This window comes from Myotis daubentonii, chromosome 5 (assembly GCF_963259705.1).
Source record: "Myotis daubentonii chromosome 5, mMyoDau2.1, whole genome shotgun sequence".
NCBI classification, from domain to species: Eukaryota; Metazoa; Chordata; class Mammalia; order Chiroptera; family Vespertilionidae; genus Myotis; species Myotis daubentonii.
This window is the reverse complement of record NC_081844.1, coordinates 90,370,176-90,391,838: the sequence shown is the minus strand read 5'-3', so window position 1 is coordinate 90,391,838 and position 21,663 is coordinate 90,370,176. Positions and strand designations below refer to the sequence as shown.

The window sequence follows — 21,663 nt, the reverse complement described above, 5'->3', positions numbered from 1 at the left end:
CTGGGCACCCTGCCATGAATGGAGGAGCACCCCGTTCTCCTGGAGGTGAGCATCTAGTAATGGGGTGACAGATACTGCGTAATCAATCACATAACCTCTCTAAGGACTCTCATTCCTGCCAGAGAGCCCGCCGTTAAGTGTAGGCACCCTGCTCATTTTTAAGGGGAAAAATTACGTGTTCTCTTCCCACCAAAGAAATCCAGACAAATTCCAGATCGGAAAAAAATAAATCACCCGAACAATGACAGACTGTTTCTGTAGGCAAAAAACCATCAATTTGAGAATTGTTGGCACATAAGATGGAATGGCTTACTGTACCTGTTATTTGTATGTGATTTTCTTCACCAGCGTTTCAACTCTCTGGGGGCACATGGGTATCATGCACTCAGATTGCACTTAAAAATACTGATGTTAAAAAACAAAACATGAACGCAGCTTTAGGGCAAAATAAAGGCTAGACACAGAGTGCTTTGAGACTAAGGAAATATACACACAGCCAAGGCTCAGTCTTGGAAAATGCCACTTTGGCGCTCCGGCTGGGGGTTAAGTGAGCAAAGGGAAACGTTTCTAGCTCACCTAAAACTACGGCGCACAATTCAAATCTGTTTGCCACCACCTCTGACCAAAAGTTGCTTTAGAGTCCATCAGTTGGTGAGTGTTTCTGCCTGAAACCACAATGTCAAAATATCGCATCCAGCACCTTCATTTAGTGTGCCTGTGTGAAAAGTTGCTACACCCAAACAAGGGAGTCCTTGTGTAGAAAGTGGTAGAGCTTTCTAAAAGTCATGGCCAAAGCCGGTCATGGGACACTGTTATACGAGGGAAGTCTGAATGATTCATTATGATCCATGAAAAGCGCTGTGAAGGAACGAAAAGTGAGCTCAGAAAATTCCGGACGGGGTGCGGGACACACCTCGACCAGGGTCTTTGCTGAGAAGGTGACACCAAGACCAGAATCCTTTCCCCAGCCCCTCAATGGCACGCAGGACCAACAAAGAAAGACACACCTGGGCAGGGCGGTGGGTGGTATTTCCTTTTTAATCTCCATAGTGTATTTGTTAAGTTTATTTATAAGCAGATCACGTCACTATTTACAGTACATGAGCATAGAGATTCTACAGTTTCTGTGATGTAAACAATAACTCCACGGTGGGAGTCAGAAAAGAAGCCAGTTCTGAAGTATTTACAGACGTTAAAATAGAACTTTATACTCACAGAATAGTAATACATAGAGCAATCTGGTTAAATTATCTATGAAACTATAGAATCTGACAATGTACAAAGACAGGAAAACATTTTCTCATTTAGAAGGTAAGACGGATGAATCACGCCAGAAATAAAGTACGGACGGTGACGACCACGAGAATTAAAAGCAAAGAAGGCTTCTTCCTTGCCTCTTACGGATAAAGTATTTATATAAATAAGGACACAACCCAACAAAATGGAAAAAAATATATAAAAATCCTCTACCAATTAAAAAAAAATAGCAAAACTAAAAACTCGAGATTCCCAATCATTAGCAGTGTCCTTTAAAAAATTAAAATTTAGCTTACTATTATAAATAACAAAGCGATGTGTCCCTCTGTGTAGGTGAAATTCTTGCACCTTTCTCAAGAAATGCATCAATGTAATTCCACACATACACATACACACAGACAGGCATGCGGGTGCACGCACACACAGACACACACACACGCACGCACACACACAGCCTTGCACTCACGCACCCCAGGCTGTAGTTACCTTGTTGAGCTTCCTAATAAATAATGCCCCCTATGGAGTACCCCTGGGGATACCCACACCTCACAAGGTTAGCCATTCCCTGGTTTGACCCTGTCTCGGAGCCGGGGAAAGCCCTGGCTTCCTATTGCTCAGAATTCTCTAGGGCAGGCTGCATAATCACACCAAGAGAAAAGGATTTGAGTCCAAGATTTGGAAATGCTTGGAACATAGGGACCACCTTGCCCAGTGGATTAAGGCTAGCTACAAATACTGTCTCTCTAGAAACCTGGGGTTGGGGGGAGAGATCGGATGTTGGTTTCCACACTAGCAGCTGCCCCTGGAAGAAGCAGATGCTCAAAGCCAAAGCTAAGACCGTGGCACAAGGAGGTGAAGGGGGTGGCTGTGACTTTCCAGAGCAGATTGCACTGAGCCGGACTTCTGGATGGTCACTGCCCCCAGAAGCCACCTGGAGAGCAAAGTGGTCCACCTCCCTGTCCCACCGGCCTGCCTGACCACACGCCCCTTGAGATAGATTTCCAACCCGTTTCCCTCGGAATCGGAGCGTCGCTCGGGAAACTAAGCTGGGGATAGTTTATGACTTTTTATTCCTAACGCAAAAAACACTTAAGACTTTTAAATACAAAATACAGAAACAAAAACTAACGACGAAAGTATATAAACTGTTTGGCTATTCGGTGGACCCTATCAAAGGCCATGGCAGCCCCCACACAGAATCCTGACACCCAATCTCGGTGCTTGTCCCGAGGGGACAGTGCGGGCTCACTTAAGGTCAGCAGCTGGGCGGCCACTGGTGCAGTTCCAGCACACCCCTCCCGGGCACCTGGACACAGGGGCCCCCTCCTCTGCCCACAGGAGAGCTAGGATGCTGCTCGGTCTGCGTGCATCTCTGTGGTTGCTTAAGTCTCCTGAGCAGTGTTCGCTGGGCTCTAAATATTACAGACAGTTCACTCATGACATTACATGTCATTCCCAAGTTGGGGGCTGGACAGCAAAGTGGCAGAAAGGATTTATTTGCCTTCCATCTGGGTAGCTGGTGGATACAGTCTTCGGCCACTAGATGGCGACTAGACGTTGATAAGGCAAAGTGCTAAGTGGAAGCGAACCAATCCCTTCAAACATCACCCAGAGCAAGGCCAGCAACGTGGAAAAGGTTTTATGAGGCTTCCTGGAAGGATCCTTTGACAAGAAAAATACAGCACAGAGGGACTTCTGGCTAGATAAACACCTCTCTGAGGTGCGGCTGCCCAGCCCGGGGCTGACCACCTACAAAACGATTTTTCCCAGCTCCCGATTCGGGCCGTTGGGTCTCTGAGCTGCTTCCAGGTGTGCAAAGGGTTCTGATGAGGCAGAATATCTGATAATCTGCCCCTCCAAATCACGGAGCTCCAGCCACCGCTGCAATACCAGTAAGGAAACAAGAAACAAAAGCTGCCTGGAACATACGCAGTGTGATCGAGGCCTCCTGTTGCCCCGTATGTTTTACAATCATTTGAAAAAAAATGTGTGAAAAATGCCTCCGTTAAGCTGTTTTGGAAAAAAAAAAAAAAGTGTATTGCTAGTATTGTCTGAGAGCAAGAGAGAAACAGCCAAGTGGTCAGAACATTCAGGTTAAGAGCTGCTTGGTGGGGATGATGACGAGGCTAATGTGAGATTCAACATCGCCACCTAGCCACGCTGGGGTGTGACTCCCCACCCTCCCCACCAGAAACTATGGCTTAGGTCTGTCCTGGGGAGCCGGCCTCCGGGGATGAGGCAGGTTTGCCAGGACCGTGTGTGTTTGAAACTGCTGCTGGTCCGTTCCCTGGCAGAGAACGTGACCCTCAACATGAGCTGGGCACAGCCAGAGAAGGGACTTGGAGCTTATTGGATGAACTTCAGCGCTCATCCAATATTCTCCTATGTTGGACTAAGGATCACAGAGGCCCAGGATCACAGAGCTGGGGAGAAACATCGACTTTCTCAGTCTGAGATGGCTTATAGTTAAATGACTTGGTCTTCAAATCCATTTCAATCAGCTGGGCTGTTTTTAATTTAAAGAACAAAAAGGTACTGAGATCTAAACTCACGGTTCCCCGTTTCTAGGGCCTCCAGCAAAGAGGCCGGCAAAGGGCTAGCCCTAGGATTGGCTCTCCTGCCGCTGATGTCTCAGAGGTATCTCCCTCCCCTCTCTCCTCCCTCACACCAGCCCCCTTCCCAAGGCCCTGCCCCGGTACCTCACACAGCCAGAGGCGACCCATATTTGCCAGTGTAGACATATGGAGCCAGGCTGAAGTGCTGTGGTTTTCTCAAAGTGCTTTTATTGGGTCAATGCAAAGTCAGCCCCTGCCTACTGCCTGCGCATCGTGCAGCAGGTTCCCAAGGGCTCTCCTCCCCGCCTTGTTTTGGGCCAAGGGCATCTCTGTGCAAGTGGGTTTCCCTGCTCCCAAGCTCTCCCTCCCTTTACCCTGTGCCTCCGGCGTTGGCAGACAGCCCTGGAACCCATCTGTGTGTGCAAATGCCTCAGGGACTTGGGACCAGCTTGAACATATTGCACGGAAGTACTAAGCGGTTTCCTTTCGCCCCAGCGGGAAGGGACGAGGGGGTCCCTCTTCTTTGGCCTATGAAACCATCAGGTTCACGTTATTTGCGACTGTACATCCAATTTCCTTCCTCGATCATATCTGAAGGTGACCGCTAAATCGCAAGTGCTAAGAAAACCACCGCGGTTTTGACGTGAAGTGAGTCAGATCGACAGACCCTCTGGGGGTGGCTTCTGCTTCACAGTGGGCAGGACCCATCTCTCGAGCTGCAGGCTCAGCTGTGATTTCAACTGAGCCTGAGCCCAGGGTGGGGTCTGACCTGTCCAGGCATAAGAATCTTGCTGCCAGTGTCCTCCCTGCTCCCCCCACGCCCCCCCTGCACAGCGGCCTGGGCACGAGCATTGCACACGCCTAGAAGAAATCGCTGTCAGAACATCTAGGCCAGTGGTCCTCAACCTTCCTAATGCCGCGACCCTTTAATACAGTTCCTCATGTTGTGGTGACCCCCAATTTCATTGTTATAAATTGAACATAATTAAAGCATAGTGATTAATCACAAAACCAATATGTAATTATATATGTGTTTTCCGACGGTCTTAGGTGACCCCTGTGAAAGGGTCGTTCGACCCCCAAAAGGGTTGCGACCCACAGGTTGAGAACCGCTGATCTAGGCGCATAGGCTGTGGGCGATGGAAGCTTCTTATTGCATCATGTCTTCCCACATCAGGACGTGGGTATTGTATCGTTGAGCTCAGAGCATTCCTCCCTTCCTCCTCCCGCCCCCGGAGCCCTGCCTCTCTCCTGAGCGTGTCCCACAGGCAACGCTGCCAGATCTCACGGTAGATGCAGACACCCAAATGGTGCTTTTAGACTCCAAGCCGTTTTCTGATTAGGGGGACAAGGTGTGAAGGGGCCAGGGGGTGGGGGCCTTAGCTACACTCCATCCACTCATATTCTTTACCTCTTTGATGCATTTTCCTTCGGTAACCAGAGCCCCCGAGAGCGAGGACTCTGATTCAGCCTTGTACCGACTGAGGAAGGAGATGGAAGAATTCCACTTAGCGGTTGGATCGGATATTTTTGGAAAACATCAGCACGGCACAGAGATGGACAGTACAACCTGCCCGGCGTGGGCGGCTACTGACACAGTCTACAGGAAGCTGTATGGCAATCACATGTAAACATCATCGAGAGCAAACACTAGGACAGAGCTACAACGAGATGGTTGCCAATGGCAGCTGCTCCCTCTGGGCGACTCCTTAAGTTGGTGGGAAAGAGCCCGAGGTGGACTAGTTCTTCTGAAGAGACCTTGAGTCTCCTTGGTGATGCGCAGCACCAAACGAGTCTTCTGGACACAGGAGGTCTGCAGGGCCCGTCAGCTTTAGAACCTGTGGCCTTTTATGGAGAGGACGGTGAGCAGAAACTGCGGGGTGTCCTTGGCAGGCTTCCTCTCCCATCAGCGGCCCCCAGCTCTGACCTCAGGCACATCGCGCCCCCCTGCCACGCTCAGATCTCTGCTCTGCTCAAGGGCCAAGTTTCAGTCACTTCAAGAGCCCCGTGTTCATCTGAAGTGAAAGGACGGCATCAGCTGGCCTGGCGGAGGGGAGAGGCTTGTCCTTCACTCAATCTGCGTTTCTTTACCCTCAAGTACCACCTGCCCATGCTAGAACCTCTGGCCTAGTGCAATGGCGGGAGAAGCCCATCGGAAGGGCTTAGAGATGGCCTAGTCCTACTGGCTACCACAGGGTGAAATCTCAAGGCCCTCCTTGGTGCAAAAGAGGACGCAGGAGGCAGCAGACGGCTTTAAATTCCATTCCATAGCCATTTCTTCTGTGCCTACTGTGTGCTAGGCAGTGAGTAGCTATAAAAGGAATTTAGGATGTTCGGGTCTGTGCTGCGGGAAGTCCCTTTATTTGGTCCATCCTCATAAGCCCTGCCTCCCCAAAACAGGTTCACACCGGCTTGTCCAGTCTCCACCCCCCACCCCCCCAAGTTATGTGTCACAGTAATATCGGGAGTCCTGTGCCAAGTAATGGCTTCAGGGAAATTTCCTCTCATAGGTCAGGACATGATTGACAGGAATGGGCCAGCATGAAACCCAGCCACCATAACCTTTAAGACGATTAGACCAAGATGTCAAATAGGTTAAACTCTGATCAGTTAGTAATGTCTGCCCAGAGCTCTGAGAGGAAGATTCTCATAGCACAATCAGGTTCAAAGAACTTCAGTGCTGTGGTCAATTAGTTATGTCTGCCACTGGCCAAGCATGTGGCTGTAGTGGCACACATCTTGAGCTAGACACTGCAGAAGCTAAGACTGTCGAGCTGGCAGGGACCTTGGAGATCACCTTGCCTAATTCCTCCCCAGTCTATTCCACAGAAAAGGAAATTGGGGCCCAGAGAGATCAAGTGACTCATCATGCAGGAGCTCAGATTCCCTCTTCCTTCTAAAGCCTGCCTCCTCCAGCCTTCCCTGCGGGCCTGGCGTCTGCTCACCACCCAGGACAAGCTCATTGGCTCAGCTCACCTACTAAGGTATTTGAAAACCTTAAAAAAACAACCGCCAACTATCCATTCTGCAAGGCCTGGCGTTAGCAATGGACTAACTTAGCTTATTTAGTTTAATGAGTCAATTTCAAACTTTGTTGAAGCAGCAGGACCTGTTTTCTTTTCTTTTTCAAAGTGAAAATGTACCAAGGAACACTGGTGTCGGAAAGGGATCCAGTGGGAGCTGCTCTTTCTGAAGCAGCAGCCACGTGCTCAGCCCCTGCCCGGCCATGCTCTCCCTCACGAATGCCCCCAAGGCACCTGCGGAACACCCCACCCGACGTGGCTCTGACGTCACCCGAGAACACAAAATTTAAAGTAAAGCCCAATCAGCATGTTTCCTAAGTGGGAAAGGAGCTGGGAGGTTGTTTCATCCGTCCCCAACCCTCTTCCTGCTTCCCTGTCCCATGCCACCCAAACAACTTCACAGCTGAGGGAAAGGAACGACCAGCTGGAGGGAGTAAGACGGGGCGGCGACTGGTCCAGAGAGGGTGACTGCTCCCAGACTACCTGTCCTGGACGCTCCGGGCGTGTCACTGAAGCTCTGATGCATGCCCACGGGAGCAGGCAAACCGCAGGACCCCTGGATCAAAACGCACGCCACAGCTTGAACGCACCCAATGCTGCCGAATCCGCTGTTGACATAACTCCCGTGATGAGCCTGGAGGTTTCTAGTTTGTTGCCCAATTTAGCTGACCTCACCTCTCGCAGCCCTGAAACTTTGCACCTTTACCCCAGCTACGGTGGCAGCATGGGACCAGGAAGCAGGAAGTCTGGGCTGGGTCCCCGCTCTGCCCGTGGGGCCTCGGGCACGTCATTTCACCTCTTGGGGAGCTGCCTTCCTCCTGAGGATCTGAGGACTCATGGCCAGGCAGACACTCTGAGCCTGAGCTGGGCACCGGAGGAGGGCTCTGACTGCCATCGGACCCAAACTCGCTCAACGAGAGACAGGGCAGGGCTGGGCAGGTCCGGCCCAGAAACCGCTCTTTGGGGCCACAGGCCGCACTTCCCTAGCCCCCCAGCACCTGCGGGGCATCCTGGCAGAGGGAGCAGCGCAGCTCAGTGGCAAACACCTCACGACAGTGCATAGTTAAAAAATCAAGGAAGCGATACAATAACCCCAGGCACAGGACATCTGAGCCATAAATACATTATTTTAAGGATATACTTTTTCTTCAATTAAAAATGAGTTTATAATCCTGATTCTATTCACAAGTAACAATTTCGTCATCACACGCTACAGACAAGAGATGCTATGGTGAATACGGCTGCACGTCTACGAGGGGAAGTCGGTGGGGGGGGGGGGGGTGGGAAGGGGAGGTGGGTGACTGACCCAGCACTTGGAGACGCACCCGGGACAACCCGTCGCAAGCGAGGACACTAATGTGGCAGTGGAACGTCAACACCATGGAAACTCACAGACAGAAGCAGCTTTGTTCAATGTAAACATTGATTTTTTTTTTTAAAAGGACAGCAGTTTCAAGTCTCTCTCTCTCTCTCTCTTTCTCTCTCTCTCGTACTCTCTCATGCGCACGCTCGCTCTCCTTCTCATATACTTATTTTCTCTGAAAGCGTAAACATATTGGAAGGGCCTTGTCTGAGGTATTGAGGTGTTCCTCGAAGGTTAAGGCTGTGATCAGTGCAGGCACTGCTGGGCCTCCCTCAGTAAGCTGTCAAAATCCATGGCTTCGTACTTGCTTTTCACTGACGCGCGAAGGGCCTCTTCGGAATTGGAATCTGGGCAGGGGGTGGAGGAGTCGGTGAGTGGGGAAGGCGGTGAGCAGGTCAGAAAGGACGTACGGTCAGAAAGTCTGCCGCCACAGAGTGGACGTGGCCCAAGGCCTCGGGGAGCCCTGGACAGCGGGCACCAGCTCAGCCGCTCGGCTGTCACACGTCTGCTGTGTTGCCAACGTCTCAGGGCCTTGGGTGCCATTGGTAGAATGGGGGGGGGGCTGATCTAGAGTACCCCAGGGTTCTTTTATCCTATAATCCTACTTCCCTCAAGAGCTTCCTGCCCATTAGCAAGCCCTTGTGCATGTCCGCTAAGGCAGCTACAAGACTAGGGTGCCCTCCCTGTCTGGCCATGAACCCGGGTCCCAGAAATGGGCCTGCGCCAGGTGGAGCGCTGCCCAGCCCGGAACCCTCCCAGCCCCCCCCCCCCCGACACCTAGCCCCGTGCTAAGGAGGCTGCGGCGGACTCTCCCCTGCAAATAATTCTCTCCTGGACTGTACTTCTTTGTCTTTCTTCACTAACTTGTCCCCAAATGGGGAGGGCATGGCCACAGTATTGTTAATGGACAGGGCTGCTGCCTGTAGGGGCCACCACAGATGCCCCTCCAGGGGGGCAGGGCAGCCAGTGGTGCTGTGAGGTCATGGTGCTGCCATGTGGCTGTGGACACAAGACTGGACCTTCCAAGAGGCCCTGGGAGACCCGAATCTCTTTTTGGTGCCCGTCCTAGGACAGGACAAGATGGACCAGAGACCGGAAGGAAAGCAGGACGGCAGCCACCAGGGGAAGTGGCTGCAGAGCTGTAGGAATTGGCACAGGGAGCCTGGGTTGGGAGCTGTGTCCAGATGGGGCACTGGGTCTGGGTCTCATGAAGGGAGGTCTCGCCCTTCGTGCTCTGGGTCTCAGGGAACGTGGGGCCTGTGGACTTACCGTAGTCAGTGTACCTGGGCCAGCAGAAGTCCCGGAGCCCCCCACAGCTCAGCCGGAACGAGGGCTCATTGTGCTTCCGCAGGGCGGCGCCGTTCCTCAGGGAGAGGGCCGCGTGCTCGGAACACCGGTAGGTGATGAAGCCGTACTTCTCGCCTCTGCGGGGACAGGGCAGGGACTGGGTCACGGGCCAGCTTGGATGAGGGGTAGAAAGCCAATGGCCCAGCACCCATGTCGCAGGACCCCCCCCCCCCCCCCACGGGGACAAGGACAATGGCTAAGCTGGCCTCTGTGACAGTCAGAGCAGGTGCTTTACGGAATGCCTGCCAGTGCTGGCCGCCACTCTTCACCCACCCCCGCTCAGTGGGTGCTGCTGCCAGCTCAGCTCAGGGAGGGAACAGGTCAGTGGGCTCAGGGGGTCCCCACTCAGGCCTCCCGCCGTGAAGGCTGCTGCTCTTCACACTCCCATTTCCCCCATGACTCCCATCTTTTGGGGTTTGCCATGCCTACACCCCATCCCACCATTTCCTCGGCGGCTAACTTGGCCTCACCCTCCCTAATATCGCTGGTACACATCACATCTCACCCTTCATGGGAGACATCTGTGACATTCGCCAAGGCTCAGGGAGTCTAAAGTCAGTCCTACCCCACCCCCAGCTCTTCGGTTCCATGAGCCAGAAAAAGAATCCCGACTGATAAATCCGGCGGCTGTGCAGACTCAGGGGCAGAGACAATGTGGAGTTTCCCCTCGCCCTCCGACAGGCTTACCAACAGCAGGTGCCTAATAAACACTCCACTGAATCTGACACTTGTCTGAGCCAGGCCAAAGTCGAACCCCTTCTGCCTCTTTAAATATGTCTGAGGCTGGTAGTACGTCTGAGACTCGTGTGTGCTTCAAAAATATTAACAAATTGACCCTTCTCTAAAAATTAATTTGCTTTTTGCTTTGGCATGTGATCTACATATGGTATCCTAAAGACTGCACAGAACTTAAAACAGTTCCATTTGTATGATGACTCTTTTAAAAAAATTGTGGTAAAAACACATAACATAAAATGTACCATCTTTACTATTGTTTTAAAATATTTTTCTTCAGTTTTAGAGAGGGAGAGAGGGGAAAACATTGATGTGAGAGGGAAACATCGATCGGCTGCCTCCTGCATGGTCCCTACCAGGGATGGAGCCTGCAATCCGGGAGTGTGCCCTGCGCAGGAATCAAACTGGCAACCTTTCAGTGCCTGGGATGATGCCCAACCCACTGAGCCACGCCAGCCAGAGCCATCTTTATTATTTTTAAGTGTCTAGTTAAGTCGTGTTAAGTATATTCACATTGTTGCGCAACAGATCCCCAGAATCTCTTCATCTTGCAAAACTGAAACTGTATACCCGTGGAACAACTCCCCCTCACCCTCTCTCCCCAGCCCCTGGCAATCCACTATTCTACTTTCTGTTTCAATGACTTTGACTAGTCTAAGGACCTCACACAAGTGGAATCATCCAGCATGCCTTTGTGACTGGCTTTATTTCACTTAGCAGAATGTCCCCAAGATTCATTCATGCTTATAGCACATAACAGGATTTCCTTCCTTTTTCAGGTTGAATGATATTCCATCATATGCATATACTATTATTTTCCTTATCCATTCATCCGTGGATGGACACCTGGCTGGTTTCCACCTGTTGGCTATGGTGAATCATGGTGCTATGAACATGGTTGTGCAAATATCTCTTTGAGATCTTGCTTTCAATTCTTTTGAATATATATATATATATATATATATATATATATATATATATACCCAGAAGTGGGATTTTCTGGATCATATGGTAATTCTATGTCTAATTTTTTAGGCAATTTCATACTGTTTCCCATAGTGGCTGCACCATTTTATATTCCCACCACGAGTACAGAAGGGTCCCCTTTCCTCCACATCCTTGCCAACACTTGTTATTTTCTGAGGCCATCCTGATGGATGTGACGTATGCAATGATTTCTATGCAGACACTATTTTCTCATGGAAGCCTCAAAAATTATTAGTAAATTAGGATTTAACAACTTTAATAACGTAGCTTGCAAGTATAATAGGAGATACTTTAGAATTATTTCAAAACCGACCAAGGTTTTGACATCTAAGTTGTACCTTTATATACAACCTAGTTCTGCAGGCCCCTGACAGATGAAACACTGCTTCCCCAGGTGAGTGAGGAAAAACCAGGCTGCCCAGGAGAGTGGACGGTCTGTGAGTGGCTGCTGTGGGGCAATGAGGAGGGGTGAGCAGTGTGGAGCCTGCACAGCAGGGAGGTCCCAATGCATCCATGCCTTTCACCCCCAAGGGGCTGTCTGCTGCCCTGTCTCAGGTCTAGGGCGGAGAACCTGAAGCAGACACATGGGCTGCAGATCTGTCTCTGCCACGAACCAGCTGCTCAGTCACCTGGTCTGAGCTCCCCAACGAAAGGTCAGCCATAGAAAGAATGAGTGTCTATGTCACAGGCACAGAGTTGGGAAGTGCAGAGAAGGCAAGGAAACTGACGGGTACGTAGCAAACCATCAGCACGTGTCCCCTGCTATTCCTGGGCTGCACGATCCTTACTGGTCCTTCCCCAGGTCCAGGCTGTGCATTTCCTCAAATTTGTTCCGCAAACCTTGTAGGGCATCTTCTGCACGGCCAGCCCTGGATGGGGACCTCTGCCCCTCCGCACCCCCCTCCTCTGCCAGATTCCACCCACCTCTTGCTTCTCGTCAGCACCTGGCACTCCACAATCTCACCAAACACTTCGAAGCGCCTCTTCAGCTCGTGGGAGCTCATGTCGCTGGAGAGATTTCGAACATACACCACCCGGCCTTCGCCCTGCTCGGGAAGGGGACACAGAGGGACCCAGTCACTGCCTGGCTTCCCGGGGCCCCCATCCCATGGTGGCAGGCTCCCAGGGATTCCTGGTGCCCAGGCCATGGCGCCTGGCTGAGCGAGTGGTACCAGCGGGGGCTGGAGTCAGAGAGGACCGGTCCTGCTGGAGAAGGGGGTTTTGGGGGTGGGAAAGTGACCCCCACAGGAAGCAATTGCTTCCTTGAAGCACATGAGCAGAGATTGGGCGGAGAAAACAGAGGGGCTCATCACTGTTAATATAACCTCGTACTCAGGAGCATCCACGTTTGTTTTGAGTCTGAGACTTTTCTGGGTAGTGGGGGAGGTGTTGGGGTGGGGAGGCAAGGTGGTAGGGGGCAGCCCTTGGGAGCCTGGTCGTTCAGGGAGTCAGGTGGGCTGGGAGGAACGTGATGGGACAGGAGACACAGGGCTTCTGGAGCCAACATATCCTTGGTTCTGCCAGGGCGTTAGACACACTGACGGAGGCCACCTTCAGGCGAGCTCGGCACCATGCCCACGGGCCCCGAGAGCAGCCCAGCAGAGCGGAGGGTGGGGGAAGCCCAGCCTCTCCTCTTCGACCTGTGGCTGCGCCCAGTTAAAGCCATTGCCAGTGGAAGTCACTCTGACCTGCTTTGACTCCAGCCATGTCCCTGGGGACCTGGGAGCCTGTGCTTCCAGGGGCAACACGGACAGGTTCTGGTTGGGACAGGCTTTCTCCAGGAGCAGGTCAAGGCCAGCGACTCTGGAGCCCTCCCAGGCTCTGCCGTCAACCGTCGTGGGAACTGTGCACCCCACACCAGCACACGATGGGTCTCCGTTAAGCTCAGTGAGAAAGCCCCTCTCCGGGCCTCCTGGCAGCTCCGTGAATTCATCCCACTCTTTCCTGCCTCTGCCCCTTGTTCTAAGTCTTTGCTTTCATCCCTCAGGGCTCAGCTCCTTGAAGAGGCCCCGCCTCCAGACCACCATATAAATACATCCTCCCAACAGTCGGACAGTCTCATTGAGACATGATCACCCTCCCAGCGTTCTTCCCAGCCTGTCATTACAGTGCTTATTTCTTGTAAGCACTCTCTTCTGCCCCTCATCTGTCTTGTTCATTGTGGTCGTCCAGGGCCTAGGACGGTGCCACACATGTCACAGCTCCTGCATGGACACACCTGGATTCTAAGAGGATGCTCACACACAGCCTGTGCTGTTAAGCACCTGCTTGCAGACACCTCTGTACCCCTGTGGCAGGGAGACCCCGTGTGTGCCCCTGCTTCCTCCCCAAAGCACCCATCATGGGAAAGCAATCTAGTGAGAGTCCGTCTGTCTTTCTGTCCTTGTCTTACTACCCCTTCCCTCCTTTCCAGTGACATGGAGGGGCTGGCTCACCCTCAAACCCCACCCCCGGCTTCCCGGTTAATGTTTGGGGCGGGGGCTTTGCAGTAGGCTCACCAGGCAGCTGGGTCTGTGCACTCTCTCTGGGGGAGGATCAGAGAAGTGAGTGGGGAGCAAGGGATGGGTTCTCTTGGTCCCTTAGACCTGATCAAGCTGGGGGACCCTTACGAAGCATAAGGCCCAACTCTCTTGTGTACAGATGAGTAAACGGAGGCTCAGGGAAGCAGGGGTACCTGCCCAATGTCACACAGAAGGTGGAGGCGGGATTAGTGTGTGGCCTGGCCGGCCTGGCTCTGTTCCCCCAACCACGCCTGCCCTGAAACAGCTTCAGACCTGCAAAGTCCCGGTCCTTCCTGACGCCCCTGCGGGTTCCCGTTTGCTCTGGGCTCCGGGGCCCCAGGTCACTTACAATAGCCTTTTCCCGCCGCTTCCTGGCATGCCGGACGCTTGGCGTTCCGTCTGAACACGGCCCTCTGCTCTCACATCTGTCAGTGAACAAGCAAAGCAGAGGCACTCACTCTCAGGAGGGACCATGTGGGGTGGGCGGCAGAACTACAAGGACCCCCTGAGCAATGACAGCCAGTCCTCATGTGGGGCTGAGCACTGACACCCGCCTCCTGCCACCTTCTGGGACTAGATCGCTGGGACCCACCACCTTGCTGATCATGACCCATCTGCACCTTCCCAGGCTCTTATGGATAAAAAGGCCCTTTCACTTCATTCTCGTATTTGATCTGAGGAAGAAACCAATGCAGCCTTGTGTTTCCCCATTTTCTAGATGAAAACCCTGAGGCTCAGGTGCAGGATGGGATTTGCCGAAACCAGAACGTGCAGAAGCCAGAGGAAGAAGGAGGTCTGCTGAATCAGACGCACTGCCCTCTGGTGGTTGGTGCTGGGGTTGCCGTCACAGCCCCATGTCCGGCTCTGCCACATGCTGTCTGTACCCTTGGGAATATGATACAGCGCAGAGGATAGAGCAGGGCTCTGGAGTCAGCCAGCCTGTGCTTGTAGCCCGGCTCTACCGCCTCGCTGTTGGGTGACATCGGGCCCGGTCCGTAAGCCCTCTCAGCTTCAGTTCATCGGCAAAATAGGGAGATCGATGGCATCCACCTCCTCAGCCTTTTGTGAGGGTCAAATCAGAAAATGCAGGTAAATGCCCAGCCCAGGATCTACGTGCATAATAGCTGCTTGCTCTGTATTTCTGCTGAACCCCTTTGAGCCTCAGCTTCGTCTATAAAACGGGGATAGGAAGCGGATGCACTCTCCAAAGGCATCTGTGAAGCTCAGATCGGGTAAGAGACGGGGACGTGATCTGCGTGCGAGCTTTAAAGTGCGCTGCAATAACAGTAGCACCATCCGTTTGCAATGGAATTGGCAGTGTCCCCTGAAGAGCCGAGAGCGACTGGAAGGTACTGCGGGGTTAGGGGTTTGTGCTGTTAAACCAGCTCACAACGCTTCCTGTCGATCAATGTTTGATAGCGGAAGCACAGGGAAAGAATTGTGGGTCTGGAGAAGGCTGACGACTAGTTTACCAGGCTTACCAGGTGCTGAGCTCGGCCAGGCAGCCCAGCAGGAAGTCAGTCAACTTTCTCCAGTGAGCAGAAACGCCAGGCTGAACTTGGCCCAAAAGCGAGCAGAGGAAAAGAGGTTGTGGGGGTTTCTAGGAAGGCTCCCCACTCTTTGCCAGCAGGCCCTGAGTGCAGGCCCTGCCTACACACCCCAGAACCTGTCAGCGGGGAGGAGCCTGAGCAGCTCCAGCTCCAGTGCTGGGGGATGGGTTTGACAGGAATAGAACCTCAGCAGCTTTGGAACAAGGAACAGACGTGGCAGAGAAACTGCCTAATGTAAACACTGAGTCATTTAGCTCACAGCAACCCCGGGGGAAAGGAGAACGGAGCCGGAAAGAGAGCAAGAGAGCGGAGAGAGGTCTAAGGGAAGCCAGTCCTGACTGATCATCCTGGCTTATTATAGGGGAGGGCTTTTAGAGAAATCGCCGGGGAGCTCATTTTGAGTAACATAGTCCAGGGCTTCTAGACATTAGTGCCTGGGGAGTCCCATGAAAATCGAATGCCCAGTTAGACGTATATGCACATTTTTTAATGGGGGAGGAGCCTTTGCATTGATCAGATTTTTAAACAGTGAAGAGCTGCTGGCGTAGATAGGTAAAGAGGACGCTGAAATTTTCTAAGAAAAGATATCTTTCTATTACTGAATTCTGGTTCTCGGAGTCATACTCTGGGGACTCTGGGCATCATCACCTGGGGACTTATTGTTAGAAATGCAAATTATCTACCCCCAGACCTACAGAATCAAAAACTCAGGGGGTGGGGCCCAGCCATCTGCGGGTAACAGCCCTCCAGGTGGCTCAGCGGCACTGCTCTAGACCCAGTAGCACCATGTAGTGGTCACTCAGGTGCATCTCAGAGAGAGGGCTTGGGACCTGCGCCAGCCCACCTCAGGCTCCCCTCCCCCAGGAAGATCCGGCTGGGATCAGGGAGAGAAGCGACCTGCCTCCACCAAGATATGCCAAACCTCCATTCTTTCTGCCCGGCAATCCACTGGCTTTTGGACCGGCTCCCTCTGCAGGCCGGTTCAGTGAGCAAAGACGGGATGCGCAAACAGGCTCATGAGGCACCTTCGCATCATCCCTGAGCAAAGGTAAAAGGGGGGTTGACTGGAAAGTCACAGTGCAACTCAGCAGCACCGAGAAAAGGGAAAAAACCTCATCACTGCTTGAAACCCAGGTATGTTGCAGAACACAGAATAGAATTACGCTAATTTTCCTTTTACATGTAAGTGTCACATAGGTGTTAAACTGTGTGGGCATGTATATCCTATATAATAAAAGGCTAATATGCAAATGGACCAAACAGTGGAACACAGAGGGAGTGCTGCTCAGCCAGAAGCCCGGCTCACGATTGGCGAGCACAGTGGTGGCGGCGGGAGCCTCTCCTACCTCTGTGATTGGCGGGTAGGAGCGGGGGGTCCCAGACTGCGAGAGGGCACGGGGCCTCTAGTGTTTCTGTAAAAACCCAGCCATTTTACAACTATGTAAGCAGAAAACAGGTGACTAAGAAGTAAGTTCATTTAGACATACGGCTCCAAATGGTGGAAAGTAGAGGTTCTCCCCTCCTGAGGCCAGGAGATTTGGGCCTCTCCTGACGGTCACTCAGCAGGCTCTGCCTGCCTGCAGGACTAGCCCACAGCTCCCCCGAGGAGACCACCCTCAGGCCTCTAACCAGGCCACGGACCACACAGGGAAACACCGACCCGGTTTCAAGGCTCCTCCCTCCCCTGGTACCCTGGAGACTGGGGTCTTCAGCTGCCCATCGTCCCCCGAGGCCACCCCGCCATACCTGAAGGTCCTGCGCATGGCTGGTGACCGGGAGCGGCAGGAGGAGCCAGAGCTGGAGCGGCTGCGGGAACAGAGCTGCCGGCTGGCCTTGCTCGGTGGGCTCTGGTAGGGGCAGTAGTCAGAGCGAGGGGGGCTGACCCCGGAGTCGTCGTCATTGTCCTCCTCCTCCTCCTCCTCCTCCTCCAGGAGGAAGCTGCTCTCGCCACTGCTGCTGCTGCTGTCCTCAAAAACAGTGTCGTATTCGGGGCTCTTGCACAAGGCCAGGTCTTCGTCCTCCAGGGCGGTCTCCAGGAGCCCAAAGTGCTTGGTGAGGCTGGCGCGGATCTCGTGGTCTCTCAGCAGCAGACTGTCCTTGGGGGGTGCGCCTGCGTCACCGCTTCCGTGCTCCTCCCAGCCCGAGGCCTGCGCCTCGGCCTGCAGGGCACCCTGCTGGGGCCGGTCCTCAAGGTGGACCCCAGATGGCTCCCAGGACCTCAGCACCTTCCTCTGCAGGGCACCCTCGGGCTTGAGCACCTGGCAGTAGTCATGGTCTCCAAAGGAACAGGAGAAGGGGCGCTTCTGGCCGGCCTGGGAGGCGGGCTGGGCGGTGGCATGCCGCAGGTGGGACAGGAGCTCGCTCCGCTCCGGGTGCTGCTTCGGCAGCTTGTGGGCCGCCCTTGTGGCCGCCCTGAGCTGGAGGCCCTCCGGGGTGGGGAGCCGGGGAGCTATGTCTTGGCCTGGGCTGTGCTTGATGTCCGGCTTGAAGGGGTCCTCCTCTGTGGGCTTGTACGGAGGGGTGGTGGGTGGGGTGAGTCCTACCCATGCAAGAGGAGACGCATGTGAGGTGGAGTCAGAACACTTCTCCAAGAGACACCGAAACCCTAGTTTGGGATGGCAAAGTGGGCCCCCACTTCCCGAACGCGATGGGCTGGCAGGCATCACTGATCGGTTACTGCACTCCTGGCTGAGCCTGGGACTCCTCAGAGCCCACCACCCATTTTTCGGAGCTGACATGTGATGAGACCCGTTTGCCATCCCTTCTGTAGCCTGGCGATGGCAGCCGAGGCCCCCGACCATCCAGGATAACTTCCTGCTCCCCGTCCAGTCGTTCAACAGGACCTCCCGCTGCCTCCCTCCTGGATTTGATCCCCACGGCGTCCTTAGTGCTCCTGCATCTGGCCTCGGCCTCTATCCTCCCCCACGCACAAGAGGGAACTTGGTAAAACACCCAGATCGCTTCCTCTCTTGGGCTCCCCAAGTCTCTAGGATCAACACCAAGCCCCTCAGCCTGGCATTCCTCTCAGCCTCTTGTGGTTGCTCTTTGCTGACCCCCCAGTTCTGCCAGCTCACAAGGCTTGGTGAGAGGTCCCCTCAGGGGCCTCTGTACTTCCCCTCCTCTTGCCTTTGCTCCTGCTGATTCTGCTGCCAGAGATGCCTTTCCCCTTCTTTGTCTCCCCAACTCCCACTCACTCTGTAAGGCCAGCTCCAACGCCCCCTGCAAATCTGCCCAGGCCCCACTTCTGCCCCTCGCACCGCCCCTCTGTGCTCCCAGAGCTCTGACACATACTTTGGAATTAGTGGGAACGAAACGGTACTCATCACGGTGTGAGTCTGTCTCCCGCATAGGACTGCGGACTCCTTTGGGGGAAACAGTGGCTCCGCCTTTGCTGAGCTCAACATCAGCTCACAGGCCGGTTGGCCCCTGAGTTTCCTCCTTATAACACCCTCATGATGCATCTCAAGACCTGGCACAGCCTGTGCCACAGTGGCAGGGAGAGCTCAAGGGGGCACCCCTCACTGCCCGAGGGGCTGCTCGGTGTGGGGACTCGTTGCTAGGCATTGTGCCAGCTCCCCCAAGGGCAGCCCCGGCTCACCTGCCGTGCCACAGAGTTCCACTGTCAAGGTCTGCTCAAAACTCTTCTTGCCAAAAGGAGGGTCACTGGTGGGCGGGGAGGACAGAAAGGAAAGAGGCCGGTCAGCAGCAGGCCCCACCTCCCCGAGCATGGGGGAGGGCAAGGGGACACCATGATAGACTCTGGCTCTGCTGCCCCTGGAAGTGAGGCCTGGGGAGAATTTGCTGGGGGACCCCCCTCCCCTTCCTGGCTTTTAGAGGAAATTCAAAGCTGCAAGAGAGATCTGCTGGAGAGCGGAGAGAGGGCAAGGATCGTCAGCCTCCTTATTGTATAGATTGAGCACCTGAGGCCCAGAGAGGGAGCCTGACTTGCCCAAAGCCACACAGCATTTTCAGCTTTCTCCCATCGAGAAAAGAACTCCTTCCCTGGTCCTGGAGAGGACAGCCTACAAAACGGTGGAGGCCTAGATTCCCCACCCTTCCCTGCAGAGACTAGGGCCTAATAACAAACTCCCTTCTAAGGGAGCCCAGCTCCGAGGGCCCCAGGGGCAATGAGGGCATGGGCATGGGGGCAGGGACAGGCTCAGGACTGATGGACCACCCAGCCTCCCCCCCCCCACAACCTACACCCCCAAAAGAACAAAGTCTCATGGAATAATAACCCGAAAATTTCCAAAACCTACCTTTCTGACAAGCTCAGCATGAGGCACCTGGAAGAGTCTGAAAAGAAGACAAGAAAAAAATTAACATCCCTCAACAGGGCAGCGTTAGCAAATGCTTCCCTCAGGAGGAGACCCCAATTGGTACCAAGCACAGCTCCCCTCAGCATGCGACCCAAAAGCCTCTGCCATTTTTAGGGAACAACCCAAAGCCACCTTCACCCCCGGGTCTCAGCAACATCAGCTCCTGGCAGATCTACTCCGTTTCCCAGAAAGAGCAGACGAGTGCGAAGGGCGACCCCTCCTGGCCACACAGGGTAGCACAGGGGGAAGAGCTGGGATCCCAAGGCCAGCGGCTATGAGCTCTGGCACCCATGGTTGCAGGACTAACCAGCTGCAGGGATCACTAGATATCTCGGTGCCTCCATTTCTGTGTCTTAAAATGGGGATTATAACGAGTCATTATAATCGTGCGAGGGGGTCAATGGGGATCATCTGTGTTCGACCAGTGCCTGGCACAGTAAGCACACAAGTACACAGAAGAACAGGTAACTCTTAATAGTATCATCACTACTGTTGCCATTTAAAATTCACCTTCATTGCGGAGCTGAATTTACAGACACACCTTCTGTCACATCATCACCCACGAAGTCTTCTTTAGAGCACTTATCACAATATGTAATTATCTTCCTTTTGTGCTTACTTTGTGGTCACCTGTCTCCCCCACTGAAACACAAGCCCCATCAAGGCAGGCATCTCCCTCCTTGTTCATTAAGTGGCGTCTGGCCCATGCATGGTGTGTACGGGTAATTCCTGAAGATCCGCCCAGCTAGCCCATTGTACAGAAAGGAAAGTTGAGATCCAGAGAGGAGAAGGGACTTGACCAATGCAGGGCTCCCGGCTCCCAGCACAGGGGGGTTCACCACCTCCCACCCCTGCCCCTCTCCTGCAGACGGACTCCGACTACCTCTGGAAGGGAGCCGCGGGCAGCTGGGGTCCTCATCCGTGTCCCCACACCCACTCTCACAGGGGCTCTCCAGAGCCGGGATCTGGGGTCCCCGGGGTTGCTGCTGGGCTTGGCCACTATCCTCGTCCGTGGGGCTGCCCTGCTCCCCCTCCGTGTCATAGGCCTCGGGAGCCAGGCTCAGCGAGGGCAGAGCTCCTCCTCCTTGGGGCTCTGAGGGGCCCAGCGACTCATCGGTGAACGTCAGCCAGGGGCCCAGCTCCGGGTTCAGTCTCCTGGAACGCCGCACGGGGCACACCGAGCTCTCCAGCTTCCTCCCCAGCTTGGTCCACGGCAGGCCTCTGCCCGGCCTTTTCCAGCCCCATTCTTCCTCCTCCTCCTCCTCTTCTTTCTCTTCCTCCTCCTCCTCCTCTTCCTCTTCCTCCTCCTGCTGCAGCCTAGCCAACCGGCTGACATGACCTTTCACCTCCAGCCGCAGTGGGCGCAGGCTGCGACCGGGCCCGGTGCTCTTGGGTGAAGCCGCGACCCTCACCTCCTCCACGGGACACGGGCGGCCAGGGGAGGCCTGACCGTCTTTGGGCCTGTGCTGGGGCCTGAGGGAGGCGTAGACAGGCGTGGCCAGGCGGTAGGGTTTGCTGACATCACAGAGGACATCTTGCGCCAGAAGTTCCCTCAGGATGGAAAACTCAGCCCACGTGGCTTTGGAAGGGTGCGGGGACCGGGCCCAGGGTCTGACCTGCCTGGAGGGGTTGGCGCAGGGCGGAGGGGCGGGCTCTGAGGCCTGTGTGGGCAGCTTCCTCTGGGGGAGGCAGTAGGGGTGCATGTAGCGAATAAGCTGCAGCACGGCCTGCATGTCCTCCGGGGAAACCTGGGCGCCGGGGCCCGCCCTGCCCTGCGCCGGGGAGTCCCAGGGAGAGGCTGGCGCGGGCTGGGGGCTCGGGCAGTCCTTGCCCGGCTCCTCATCCTCCTTGGCGGGGAGCCGGGGAGGCAGGGGGGCTGGTGGCTGCAGGCCCCTCTCTGGGGAGTGGGCTTTCGCCTGGAGGCAGGATGGCACCGAGGTGAGGTGCTTATGCAGTTCCGAACAACTCCGGCTCTGAGGCTGCGCCGTGGGGCCCTTCTTTTCTTGGGTGCTGTCCACCTAGGAAG

General features: G+C 54.3%; 1 protein-coding gene across 1 annotated transcript in view; it reads right to left on the bottom strand.

Moving 5' to 3' along the window:
• Window positions 1-1,018: 1,018 nt before the first annotated feature.
• PPARGC1B (PPARG coactivator 1 beta) overlaps window positions 1,019-21,663 on the bottom strand; it is a 104,101-nt gene continuing 83,456 nt past the window's right edge. Inside the window, exons 5-12 of the mRNA XM_059698876.1 lie at window positions 20,521-21,655; window positions 19,578-19,614; window positions 18,917-18,981; window positions 17,065-17,857; window positions 14,118-14,193; window positions 12,192-12,313; window positions 9,468-9,622; window positions 1,019-8,545 (exon numbers count right to left, since the gene is read on the bottom strand). Coding sequence (XP_059554859.1) covers window positions 8,445-8,545; window positions 9,468-9,622; window positions 12,192-12,313; window positions 14,118-14,193; window positions 17,065-17,857; window positions 18,917-18,981; window positions 19,578-19,614; window positions 20,521-21,655 — 2,484 coding nt within the window. The 3' untranslated portion in view covers window positions 1,019-8,444. The remainder of the gene's footprint in view (window positions 8,546-9,467; window positions 9,623-12,191; window positions 12,314-14,117; window positions 14,194-17,064; window positions 17,858-18,916; window positions 18,982-19,577; window positions 19,615-20,520; window positions 21,656-21,663) is intronic.